This window comes from Mustelus asterias, chromosome 3 (assembly GCF_964213995.1).
Source record: "Mustelus asterias chromosome 3, sMusAst1.hap1.1, whole genome shotgun sequence".
Classification (NCBI taxonomy): domain Eukaryota; kingdom Metazoa; phylum Chordata; class Chondrichthyes; order Carcharhiniformes; family Triakidae; genus Mustelus; species Mustelus asterias.
In genome coordinates this window covers 30,102,223-30,115,789 of record NC_135803.1, presented here as the reverse complement: position 1 = coordinate 30,115,789, position 13,567 = coordinate 30,102,223, and the positions used below count along the sequence as shown (strand labels likewise).

The 13,567-nt window shown below is 40.6% G+C and overlaps 1 protein-coding gene across 10 annotated transcripts in view; it reads right to left on the bottom strand.

The window, feature by feature from the left end:
- Nucleotides 1-11,620, bottom strand: part of lrch3 (leucine-rich repeats and calponin homology (CH) domain containing 3) — a 128,988-nt gene extending 117,368 nt beyond the window's left edge. For 9 of the 10 annotated variants that reach the window (XM_078206828.1, XM_078206806.1, XM_078206848.1 and 6 more), the window contains exon 1: nt 11,327-11,618. In XM_078206828.1, coding sequence (XP_078062954.1) covers nt 11,327-11,603 — 277 coding nt within the window. In that variant the 5' untranslated portion in view covers nt 11,604-11,618. Of the gene's footprint in view, nt 1-11,326 lie in introns of all 10 variants that reach the window. The other variant, XM_078206822.1, reaches the window with a different exon arrangement.
- Nucleotides 11,621-13,567: the final 1,947 nt, after the last annotated feature.

Below are 13,567 nucleotides of genomic sequence, written 5' to 3'. Positions count from 1 at the left end.
CAGGAAAGGACAGGAGAAAACTGGAACACATTATACATGCTTGAAAAATTCTCTGCAATTTTTTGTTTACCAGCATTTCCCACAATTTGCTACTGCCACCATAACTTTCAATCTGTTACTTAGTTTAATACATTTAAAGTTACCAGGCCAAAGTTGTAGCTAATGGAAACTAAAATACAGTAACAACAATCATTCTATGTACAGAAACATTAGAAGGAAAGTCGAGATGGGATCCAAAAAATAGTGAAACAAAAGTCACAGGAATAGCCGAAGGAAACCCTGAGGTAATCAGGCCTGGTGTGGATACACCTGCTTTCCTATTTCCTGGCAAAAATTGTGAAGTAACAGAGCAGAAGTGACTACTGCTGAACAGTTTTCAACTGAGAATTTTATGACGTTTAATCCCATCAACCCCCACAAGTTGAAAACTATATCAAGTCGGTCACTGCGCAAGAAAAATCTAGGGTGGGTCTAAGTTTACATTTAAAATGCAGAAATGTAACAATCACAGCAAGAAGAGAATGTAAATGAAGGCATGAAAAAATCAGTTGTCATGTTACTTTTTACAAATGATGAGTAAAAAATAACCAATAAACTAGCTTCTGATCAAAGAACAATTACAAATATATTTGACATTTGGAAGTGCAGGAATCATCTCTAATTCCTTCCCAATGCTAGCACTTCTGGCTTAGAACATGAATCAAGATATACATCTTAATACGTTAAGTGAGAAATTTTACTTAACCATTTAATATAAACCGCTAGTAAATTTTTCAGTACATGATACCCTAGAAACATATTTACGATATAAAATTATATTAAACCAAAGCTCACAATATAACCCTATTTTACAAATTAATTCTTTATTTTACTCAATAGTATCACAGTCAGTCTAGGCTGTAATCTTGCAAATTAAACTAAGCCTTTTAAATCATCCCTATTCCTCGGTGAAGGTTCAGTTAAGTGAAAAGCAGTATTGGGTCACTAATTCATCAAATATATAGGGAAGACCAGCTTTACATTAGTTTGATGGCAATCTACCAATTCAAATCCAAATTAATCCAGTATTCACAGATTGGAGCTTTAACCCCATATTCATAATCGTGATATGTGCAATTACTAACTCTGAACAAGTTGTTAAATTGGGCAGATAAAAAGTTTGGAATTACATACTTTCAGAGCATAAATGAGAGAACATGTACACTAAATCTTAACGCTTTAAAAGGAGTACAGAAGCAGAGAGACTTATGGGGCTCAATTACACAAAAAGTCAAAGTCAGGGGAAAGTTGATAAAGCTTTAAGCATGGGGATAGAGTACATTTATAACATTATGGAATTAAAGAAGCAAATCAAAAAACAAATCATTGCTCAGGTCAGGGTTAGAGAGTTTCTTTTTATTTTTGCAGACATTAGATACCAGGGATGACAGATTTCAGATATGTGGAGTTTAGACACTGGACTTCTTTTCATTGTAACAATGAATAGATATGATAAAATTGCTCAAAATGAAGAGGTTTTCAAAGTCATTTGGGAAAATGAATTTTCTCTAATCAGATTACATAAAAGTTAATGCAATCATCAAAAGAACGATCAAGAGATTTTGTTTTCATATGCAGAGCATTGTTAGGAATGCCTACCAGGGACAGTAGTGAAATAAGGCACCATATTAACTTTGAAACGGAAAGTGGATAAATGTTTAGAAAAATGGAAAAGTGAAAGGAAAAAGTGGTTAGCTCTTTCATAGACACAATATTTCAAGGGCATAATCTTTCAAATAGCCACCTACAGTCCATTAAGATTCTCTGATTCTACCTGCAAACAACCTGCAACCATGTGGATCTCCTTGAGTGATTATTGCCAAATTTACTGGGTGTGTGGGAGCATCTTAATTGAAAAGTGTTGGTTGTATCAATATACTTGTTTTAATATATTTTTACAGCAGTAAATATTGTTCCTAAACAGTGGGATGACATGAAAGCTTAAATTCTTGTTTAAAGTCAAAATTCTGTTTTCCTTATCCATTTGTTTTTAGAACATAGAATATAGAACATTACAGCGCAGTACAGGCCCTTTGGCCCTCGATGTTGCGCTGACCAATGAAACCAATCTAAAGCCCATCTAATCTACACTATTCCAAGATCATCCATATGTTTATCCAATAACCATTTGAATGCTCTTAATGTTGACGAGTCCACTACTGCTGCAGGCAGGGCATTCCACGCCCTTACTACTGTCTGAGTGAAGAACCTACCTCTGACATCTGTCCTATATCTATCACCCGTCAATTTAAAGCTATGTCCCCTCGTGTTAGCCTTCACCATCCAAGGAAAAAGGCTCTCACTATCCACCCTATCTAATCCTCTGATCATCTTGTATGCCTCTATTAAGTCACCTCTTAACCTTCTTCTCTCTAACGAAAACAACCTCAAGTCCCTCAGCCTTTCCTCATACGATCTTCCCACCATACCAGGCAACATCCTAGTAAATCTCCTCTGCACCCTTTCCAACGCTTCCACATCTTTCCAATAATGCGGCGACCAGAACTGTATGCAATACTCCAAGTGCGGCCACACCAGAGTTTAGTACAGTTGCAGCATGACCTCATGGCTCCGAAACTCAATCCCTCTACCAATAAAAGCTAACACACCGTATGCCTTCTTAACAACCCTATCAACCTGGGTGCCAACTTTCAGGGATCTATGCATATGGACATCCAGATCCCTCTGTTCATCCACACTACCAAGTATCTTACCATTAGCCCAGTAATACAGAGTACTCTGTATTCCTGTTACTCCTTCCAAAGTGAATCACCTCACAATTTTCCGCATTAAACTCCATTTGCCACCTCTCAGCCCAGCTCTGCAGTTTATCTATGTCCCTCTGTAACCTGCCACTTCCCTCCGCAGTGTCCACAACTCTACCGACTTTAGTGTCATCCGCAAATTTACTAATCCATTCTTCTACACCCTCATCCAGGTCATTTATAAAAATGACAAACAGCAGTGGCCCCAAAACAGATCCTTGCGGTACACCACTAGTAACTGAACTCCAGGATGAATATTTCCCATCAACCGCCACCCTCTGTTTTCTTACAGCTAGCCAATTCCTGATCCAAACCACTAAATCACCCTCAATCCCATGCCTCCGTATTTTCTGCAATAGCTTACCATGGGGAACCTTAACAAACGCTTTGCTGAAATCCATATACACCACATCAACCACTTTACCCTCATCCACCTCTTTGGTCACCTTCTCAAAGAACTCAATAAGGCTTGTGAGGCACGACCTACTCTTCACAAAACCGTGCTGACTATCCCTAATCAAATTATTCCTTTCTAGGTGATTATAAATCCTATCTCTTATAATCCATTCCAAAACTTTGCCCACAACAGAAGGCTCACTGGTCTATAATTACCAGGGTTGTCCCTACTCCCCTTCTTGAACAAGGGAACAACATTTGCTATCCTCCAGTCTTCTGGCACTCTTCCTGTAGACAATGACGACATAAAGATCAAAGCCAAAGGCTCTGCAATCTCTTCTCTAGTCTCCCAGAGAATCCTAGGATAAATCCCATCCGGCCCAGGGGACTTATCTATTTTTACCCTTTCCAGAATTGCTAACACCTCCTCCTTATGAACCTCAATCCCATCCAGTCCAACTGCCTGCATCTCAGTACTCCCCTCGACAACACTGTCCCTCTCCTGCGTGAATACCGACGTAAAATATTCATTTAGTGCCTCTCCTATCTCTTCAGACTCCACGCACAACTTCCCCATACTGTCCTTGACTGGCCCTAATCTTACCCGAGTCATTCTTTTACTCCTGATATACCAATAGAAAGCTTTAGGGTTTTCCTTGATCCTACCTGCCAAAACTTCTCATGTCCCCTCCTGGCTCTTCTTAACTCTTTCTTTAGGTCCTTCCTGGCTAACTTGTAACTCTCAAGCGCCCTAACTGAGCCTTCACGTCTCATCTTAACATAAGTCTCCTTCTTCCTCTTCACAAGAGATTCAACCTCTTTAGTAAACCACGGTTCCCTCACACGACTGCTTCCTCCCTGCCTGACAGGTACATATTTATCGAGGACGTGTAGTAGCTGTTCCTTGAGCAAGCTCCACATTACAATTGTGCCCATCCCCTGCAGTTTCCTTCCCCAACCTATGCCACCTAAATCTCACCTAATCGCATCATAATTTCCTTTCCCCCAGCTATAACTCTTGCCCTTCGGAATATACCTATTCCTTTCCTTTGCTAAGGTAAACGTAATCGAATTGTGGTCACTGTCACCAAAGTGCTCACCTACCTCCAAATCTAACACCTGGCCTGGTTCATTACCCAGTACCAAATCCAATGTGGCCTCGCCTCTTGTTGGTCTATCTACATACTGTGTCAGGAAGCCTTCCTGCACACATTGGACAAAAACTGACCCCTCTAAAGTACTCAAACTATAGCTTTTCCAGTCAATATTTGTAAAGTTAAAGTCCCCCATAACAACTACCCTGTTACTTTCGCTCCTATCCAGAATCATCTTTGCAATCCTTTCCTCTACATCTCTGGAACTTTTCGGACAAAAAGATTGCTGTGTATAAAAACAAGTCTAGAATTCTAGAAACCAGAAAACTTGAGCAACAAAGCTCCCAACTTGACCTTTTTCACAAATAACAAATGTTCAAAAATCTGAACTCTTAGTGGAGTACAATAAATAGTGAAATAAAACATACAACCTCAAGTGTTTTAAAGAAATATTGCCATGCCTTTCTCCTCCTTATATCCTACACCAACATCCTCTCCTGCATCAATTTCAGTTTTTCCATTACCATTATAGTCAGAAAGATGACTGAAATACACCAATAGAAGATCAAAACTAGTCAACAAAAGATCAAAACTGTGACCAGAAGTGGAAGTGACTTAGCTTTGCTTCAATGGCATTATTTTCCTTCAAAGGGATGGCATATGATTATTTATTTAGCAAACCTAAATATTACAGCCTTCATAACACACAATACTTAATAAGCATTGATTTCTAAGTGCATCAGTAAGCCCAACGAGTGTTTAAAACATATTAAATAAATGAATTAACATCTTTTCTCGTTTCTTATAACTTCAGCTTATATTCAAAAATTCAAAATCTGACACTATCCATCATTGCAAAAATTTTAATATATCTTGACCGTATCCTGCTGACACAGCACCATCAGATTCTTTGGGCCATCAAGGTTTACAGTCATAGATACATGTGGTTAATATATAAATTGGCTCAAAATATTATGCAAAATCAGGTTTTAGCAAATGATATTAATTCTTTTTGCCAGAAGGACAGTAAAAATGGAAGCTGAAGAAATAACATTGTTAAATGCTGTATATAAAAACAGATTTTAAAAATTAATTTAAGTATAATGTGGTATATGGAAAGAATAAATTAACAAAAGAGAATGCAAAGGCTGATAAGAAGTGCTTAAAATTTTAAAATGTGGAATTTTTTTGTTTATAGTTAATGTCATAGCAATAAAACTACTTTTGACCTATAAGTGCATTTATTAGGTTTGCATCCATTTTAATACATAGGGTGAAAACTTAAGAATTCAGCCAATTTCTTGGATCTACTCGTAGTCTGGCAAAGTGAAAATCCTAAGTTTGTAGGCATCTGAAATAACTTTACAGTGACACACAAGCCCAAATCGTACACACTGCCCCATAACTACGCTGCACAAGACAGCAGACCAAAATTGAAGTATTTGAGCATTACAGCTGCAACCTTGTAAGCGAACAGGACATCCTTAAATAATCATCTCCATGTTTCAAGTACAAATTGGAAAAGCATATGAAATTTGGAGAAACCAGTGAACAATATATATTTCATAATATTGGCATTGTCAATCAATTGAGGGGTAAGAGTTGAAGAAACGTTTGAGGTGTAATGAGTTATATAAATGTAATTACATAAAAACTTCATACAATAGTTGCTAAAACAAAGACCTGTATTTCAAAATTCACATTTTCACAGATTTTAAACTGATAAACATTTGGTTTGATAAATGAAAGCACACAGCTTTAAAGGGAACATGGCTCTTTGTCAAGCAACTAGCAAAGACCTTTGGCAACACTTTCTATGATGTGGACATTTTCCACAAACATGGGGTCAGCTACTACTGATCCAAAACTACATCTCATCATCTCTTTTAACTTGTGCTTTTCTCTGCTGTTTTATTACCTGTTGACATCTGGTCCTAAGTCCGTTAAACAATTCAAAAACTGAAGCCATCATTTTCACCCCTGGCACTTTCATTCCTGTCCATAGCCTTTTTTAGCTGTTAGTCCTCCGACATCTCCAATTAAAATTCACACATGTTTACATCCTCTGCATAGCTTCATCCCTTCCTCTCCCAGGATGCTTTGCTCTAGTTTGATATACATTCCCATCCTCCTTTATCCCATTGTTGGTAGCCATGTACATGCTTTGTGGTTCCATTTCTAAATTTCTCTGCCTCTCCACCTTCTTCACCTCCTCGAAAGCTGTCCTCCAAGCCCATCTCTCAGAGCAAACAGAAACCCCTCCCAATAACATTTTTTGGTGTCCACTTTTTGTAAGGCTACCATCTTTTGAAATAGGATTTTTCCAACATTCTAAATATGGATTCTTCTTCTCAACTTCCTTTACACATCCTTCTGATGGCATAAAAGAGATGTATAGGAAATTCAAATCAAACTGAACTGATGATCAAGAATATTAAAACTAAACAAATTCATAATTATTAGGCACAATATTCCCCAATAGATTAAAGTAGCATTCTCACACTGAAATTATTTTTAAAATGAGTAGTGCTATGAGGAGAGATTGGGTAAACTGGGCTTGTTCTCCCTGGAAAGACGGAGAATGAGGGGAGATCTAATAGAGGTGTACAAGATTATGAAGGGGATAGATAGGGTGAACGGTGGGAAGCTTTTTCCCAGATCAGAAGTGATGATCACGAGGGGTCACGGGCTCAAGGTGAGAGGGGCGAAGTATAACTCAGACATTAGAGGGATTTCTTTTTACACAGAGTGGTGGGGGCTTGGAATGCGCTGCCAAGTACGGTGGTGGAGGCAGACATGCTGACATCGTTTAAGACTTACCTGGATAGTCACATGAGCAGCCTGGTAATGGAGGGATACAAACGATTGGTCTCATTGGACCAAGGAGCGGCACAGGCTTGGAGGGCCGAAGGGCCTGTTTCCTGTGCTGTACTGTTCTTTGTTCTAAGTGAAGTTTGCAAGTCAGTGTCATACCATAAAAACACTTGGAAAGTTCATGGTACTGGATGGATAGCAGGCAAACTTAATAAACTCCATTGTTACAGGTAATCAAGTGCACTGTTATAATGTTTATGCTGAACATTTAGTCCTTCAAGCCTTTTCTGCCATTCAATGAGATCATGGCAATTCTGTGGACCAGCTCTATCTGCCTTTGCCCCATACCCCCCAAATACCTTTAATTAGCTAAAATCTATTAATCACAGATTTAAAATTAATTGACCTACTACGAATTACCATTTGAGGAAGAGCACAAACTTATACCACCCTTTGTACTTATAAGTGCTTCCTCAAATCATTCCTGATAAATCTACCTCTAACCTTTGGCTATGTTCCCTCGCTCCCCACCCAGCTGAAACAATTTCTGACTATCTACCCTATCAGTTCCGTTAATTTTGAAAACTGCCCAAATTACCCACTCAACCTCTAAATTCCAGGGAATATAACCCTATCTCTTCATAATTCAATCCCTACAGTCCAGTTATCGCTCTGTGAAATTTACACTGTATTCCATTCAGACCAATATATGCTTCCTATCTGTAGTTAACCAAGGCTTTGTAAAGCTGATGCATGACTTCAACTCCTTTGTATTCAAGTGCTCTCAATATATAGACTGCATTTTATTTGCCTTTTTGATTATCTTCTGCACTTATCCATGACACCTTTATGTAACACTAAATATCCTTGGATCTACTCTTTCTAGCTCTTTATCATTTAGCAAATACTCCTATCCTTTTTAGATCCAAAGTGGATGATTTTTATATTATGCTTCCATCTACATTCATTTTTAAATTTGTTCATGAGATGCAGGAGTCGCTGGTTGGGCCAGCTTTTATTGTCCACCCCTAACTGCTCTTAAAGTAAGTGGCTTGTGAGAGTTTAAGAGTCAACCAATTGTAGTGGAATTTGAGTCACATGTAGGACAGATGGGGTAAGGATGTCACATTTCTTTCCCCAAAAGAACATTAGTGAACCACATTTTTTTCAACAATCAACAACGGTTTCATCGTTAGACTTTTAATTCGAGATTTTTCTTGGAATTCAAATTTCACCATCTGCCTTGGTGAGATTCGAACCTCAGAGCTTTGCCCTGGGGTTATCCCCATAGTTACAATGCTGCCTATCCTTACATCATCAATAAACTTGATTAATAATAATTACTCAAGTCATCGTCTAAGTAATCAAAGCTGAAAAGTTGAGGAATCTAAGCAGACATGTTTGGGATGCCAGTATGCCAGTTAAACTTTCTGCCCAATATCTCTACACCCTCTCTCCTTCTGTTCAGCAAAATCCTAACCAGGTCAATAATTTTCCTTCAATTGCATCAGCTTCACCTTTAGCTAACAGTTTCTTATGAAGGACTTTCCCAAATCCTCTGGGTGTTCACACAAATGATGTGGAGATGCCGGCGTTGGACTGGGGTGAACACAGTAAGAGTTTTAACAACACCCAGACTTTAACCTTGGACTTTAACCTGGTGTTGTTAAAACTCTTACTGTGTTCACACAAATAACATCCAAGGTCAATGGCATTACTTTAGCCACCTCTTCAAAAAGTTCAATCAGCTTCATCAAACATGAACCACTCTTTACAAATTCAAGCTGGCACTCTCTGCTGAAAATTTAAGGTGTTGTCGCTCTATCCTTAATTATAGATTCCAACAATAGATGTTAGACAAACTTGTCTATAATTTCACAGTTCCTTCCCCCACTCATTTGTCCTAAATGGCAGACCGACATTGCTGAATCAAAAGAATTTTACAAAATTATAGTTCAGGCCACTGCAATATTCTCACTGACTTAAATCCTGGGGTGAAAACCACTGGATTTTGGAGATGACACTCTTTCACTACATTATTTTCTTCATTACTGTTATTCTGCTTATGTTTATTTTGCTGAGTCCCTGATTCAATATTTGTTTTTTTGGGGAAGACTGGCATGTTATCCCTCTCTTCTTCTACTGTAAATACTGACGCAAAGTAATTACACATATTGCCACACCCACTCCCCCCCAATTTCTTTATTTTAATTTACAAAGAGTTATAACACAGGAGACTATTTGACCCATTGATCCATGCTATCTCTCCGCAGAGCAATCCAGTAAATCCCATCCCCCCCACACTATCTCTGTAGCCCTCAAGCGCCTATTTAATTTCCTTTTGAAATCAATCGTTGATTGCACTATATCACAATTATCAATTTTCAACAGGTCCACAATGCTCCTGACCAGCCTTTTTTTCCTAACATAAAAGTATTTGTGGTGATTTTGACATCCTTTGTAAGTTTATTTTTATAATGTATTTTTGCAGTTCTTTCTACCAGCTTTCTCACCTACTGCTGTTCTTTTCATCTTTCTCAGTTATCAGGAAATGTACTTTCTCTTTTGCATTTTTGGGTTTTTTTAGTTGTATATTTCTTTTTTTGTCATCAATGGCTATTTTGGATAAAGAAAACTCTTGTCCTTCATGCATTTAAACAGGTTCTGATCATGTTAAAAATCTTTTCTGACACCTTCCTCTGATCTTCTGTCAATTTACCTATTAACAGATTTACTCAGTTACTGTAGACAGTCTGCCTCTTACAAGTTTAGCTCATAAACGTTTGCACCTTTATTTGCAATGCCTTCATCTGGATCACCATGGAAATGTGGATAGGAACATGAAATTCCTAAAGAGCTTTAAAAATCCTAGGATCCCATTTAATAAAACCGACAATGACTGACTTGTTTATTGTACAGTATTGATGTGTGTCATAGAATCCCACCAGTGCAGCAAGAGGCCATTCAGCTCTTCGAGCCTTAACCAACAACCAGGCCCTATCCCCATAACCCAGATATTTACCCTTTTAATCCCCCTGACACTAAGGGGCATGGCCAATCTACCTAACCCGTGTATCTTTGGAGTGTGGGAAGAAACCAGAGCAAACCCACAAAGACACAGGGAGAATGTGCAAAGTCCGCACAGTCACCTGAAGCTGGAATTGAACTCGGGTCTCTGGCACTATGAAGCAGCAGTGCTAACCACTGTGCCACCGTGAGTAATTTTTCATAAAAATTACTAATCACAATTGTCTGAAAATTCAGGAATTCTGTGGTCTGCTTGGGCTAACTGGGTATAGGTTCAATGGGCTGAATGGCCCACTCCTTTCCTATGCAATTAAACTTCCAATTTAGTCTGAGTGTACAGTAAAAAGGATTGGAGGAGTCAGACAAGATACTAAATACAATAGATAGTTGGAACCACATCACACCAGTCCAAAACGAACAGCAGATAATTCAACATCTTAACAATTTGCAAAGAACTGTATTGTGTTATGTCCATGCTTTAAGGTGAGAGGGGAAAGATTTAAAAGGGACCAGAGGGGCAACAGTGGGTGGCACATGTATGGAATGAGCTGCCAGAAGGGGTGGTAGAGGTGGGTACAATTACATTTAAAAGACATTTGGACTGAAAGGACATAGGAAAGATTTAGAGGGATATGGACCAAACGCAGGCAAACAAGGCTGGTTCAGTTTAGGAAACCTGGTCGGCATGGACGAGTTAGGTAAAGGGTGTGCGGTATATCTTTATGAGCTGGATCAACATTTTACTCTCTTCTGGTGTGACCCTGAACAATGAATCTGTGCCTTGCACTGTGGTGTTAGATATGAAGGGAATCGATCTGCAACGATGCAACGGATATTATAAAAATTATATTTAATCATAAGTTAACATCATTGAAACTTTTTTTCAAATTACACAGGCGGGAGCAACAGGAGGGGAAAGAATTCCTTCATCGCTGGCCAGTGAGGGAAGTTGGACCCTTTCTGTCGGAACACTCAGAGGTTCCCCCGCGCGTGCACTCAGGTCCCCCGCGCGTGCACTCAGGTCCCCCGTTCGGTCGCGAGCACGCGCCCGTGCAGACGCACGCGCCCCTCTGTTTGAACGGTTTGGATTACATCGTTCCAAAAAAAAATTCGGTTGGAAGCCAGCGATCCGCGAGCTCCCACCGCCCCGGCACAGCAACGTGTCCCGCGTGCCTGCTCCCACTCACTCACCCGCCTGCGTGGTGTCCGTCAGGTCCTGATTCGCCGCGCTCCTCGGGAACTCCTTCAGTTTCCTCCCGCTTAAGTTCAACACTCCGGTCCCTGCCGCCTCCTCCAGCGCTCTCTCCAAACTCCTGTTCCAAGGCACGTGAGCCGATCCCGAACCGTTGTGACTGCCGCTCCCGCCGCCTCCTCCGCCGCCGCCGCCGCCGAATCCGTTCAATCCGACGCCGCCACCGCCGCCTGCGATCCCGAGCTGACACTCCGACATCAACATCGCAGCCGCCATTACAGGTCCTCGGTCAGCACTGCGCAGGTGCCAGCAGCCGCTCGGACCGCGCGTGCGCGCTGGACGGCATATTTTGACCTGTCACTTGTCAGAAAAGTGGAAGATGAGGTGCCAGATAATGGGGAAGCAAGATGTTTGATTTAAAAAAGAACACAACTTCCACTATTCGTGTCTTGATTAATTTTGGTAGACAGGCAATAGAGCATCCAATTCTGAAATTCCATTCAGAATTGAAGGTCAGCACTGCTGCCTCACAGCTCCAGGGACCTGGGTTCGATGCCAGGCTTGGGCCTATGTCTGTGTGGAGTTTGCACATTCTCCCCGTGTCTGTGTGGGTTTCCTCCGGGTGCTCCAATTTCCTCCCACAGTCCAAAGATGTGCGGGTTAGGTTGATTGGCTTTGCTAAATTACCCCTTAGTGTCCTGGGAGACGTAGGCTAGCAGGATAAATGTGTGGGGTTACGGGGATAGGGCCTGGGTGGGATTGTTGTCGGTGCAGACTTGATGGGCCGAATGGCCCCTTTCTGCACTGTAGGGATTCTATAGGTGCAGAGGGAGCCGGGGATATTTGTGCATAATAGAAAGTGGCAGGGTAGGTTGAGAAAGTGGTTAATGTAGCATACGATTTCCTGGGCTTCATAAATATGGGAATAGAGTACAAAAGCAAGGAAGTTATGATGAGCTTTCATAAAACATTGGTTTCTCCTCAACTGAAGTAATGTCTCCATTTCTGGGTGCCTTGATGTGAAGCCATTACCAAAGGTGCAAAAAAAATTCACAAAAATGGTTTCAGGGATGAGGAACTTAAATTATGTTCTTTTGTTGGTGAAGTGGGGTGGGGCGGGATGAAGATTGAGATTTGCTAGTGGTGTTCAAAATTATAAGGGTCTGTAAATAAAGAGAAACTGTTCCAGAACCAGAAGACACCGACTTAAGGCAAAAGAAGCATTGGTGACATGAAGAAGAACATTTTTATGCAAGAATCCAGAATTCAATGCACGAGTGTGGTGGAGGCCAACTCAATTAAGGTCTTCAAAACAGAATTGATAATTCCATGGAGAGACAACATTTTCAGATATATAGGGAAAAGGTAGGGGAGTGGGACGAGGCGAGTTGCTCTAGCAGAGAGCCAGTACGGACATGACAGACCAAATGGTCTCCTTTTGTGCTTTAATCATTCTATGTGTTAAAAGTTGGACACTCAATTTTGTACTTCATAACCAGTCAGAAAATTTGGAGGAGGAAGCAGATGGAAGAGGATGGGTGGCATGATGGCTAGTGTTGCTGCCTCAGCACCAGGTACCTGGGTTTGATTCTGACCTTAGATGATTCCAGTCTGTATAGAGTTTGCACATTCGCCCTGTGTCTGCGTGGGTTTCCTCAGGGACCTCTGGTTTACTCCCACAATCCAAAGATGTGCACATTAGGTGGATTGGCTATGCTAAACTGCCCTTTAATGTTTAAAGATGTAGGTTAGGTAGATTAGCTATGGTAAAAGCACGGGGTTATGAAGATAGGGCAGAGGGGAGGGCCTGGGTGGGATGCTCTTTCGGAGAGTCGGTGCAGATTCAATGGGCCAGAAGGTCTCTTTCTGCACTGTAGGGATTCTATGGTTCTAAGGATAAGCAGGTAGGGAAACATTTTTGGGAGGCGATAAGGAAGTTGGCTTGCAGAGTTTTTTAAAATTCACTCAGGGGATGTGGGCATCACAGGCTGGGTCAGTATTTATTGCCCATCCCTAATTGCCCTTGAACTGAGTGGCTCGCTCAGCCATTTCAGAGGGCGCTTAGGCAATGGGTTCAGATTGCAAGTAATTATGCAGATAAAAATAAAATACTGCAGATGCTGGAATCTGAAACAAAAACAGAAAATGCTGGAAACTTTCAGCAGGTCTGACAGCATCTGTGGGGAGAGAATAGAGCCAACATTTTGATCTAGATTACTCTTTGTCAGAGCTGAGAGCCA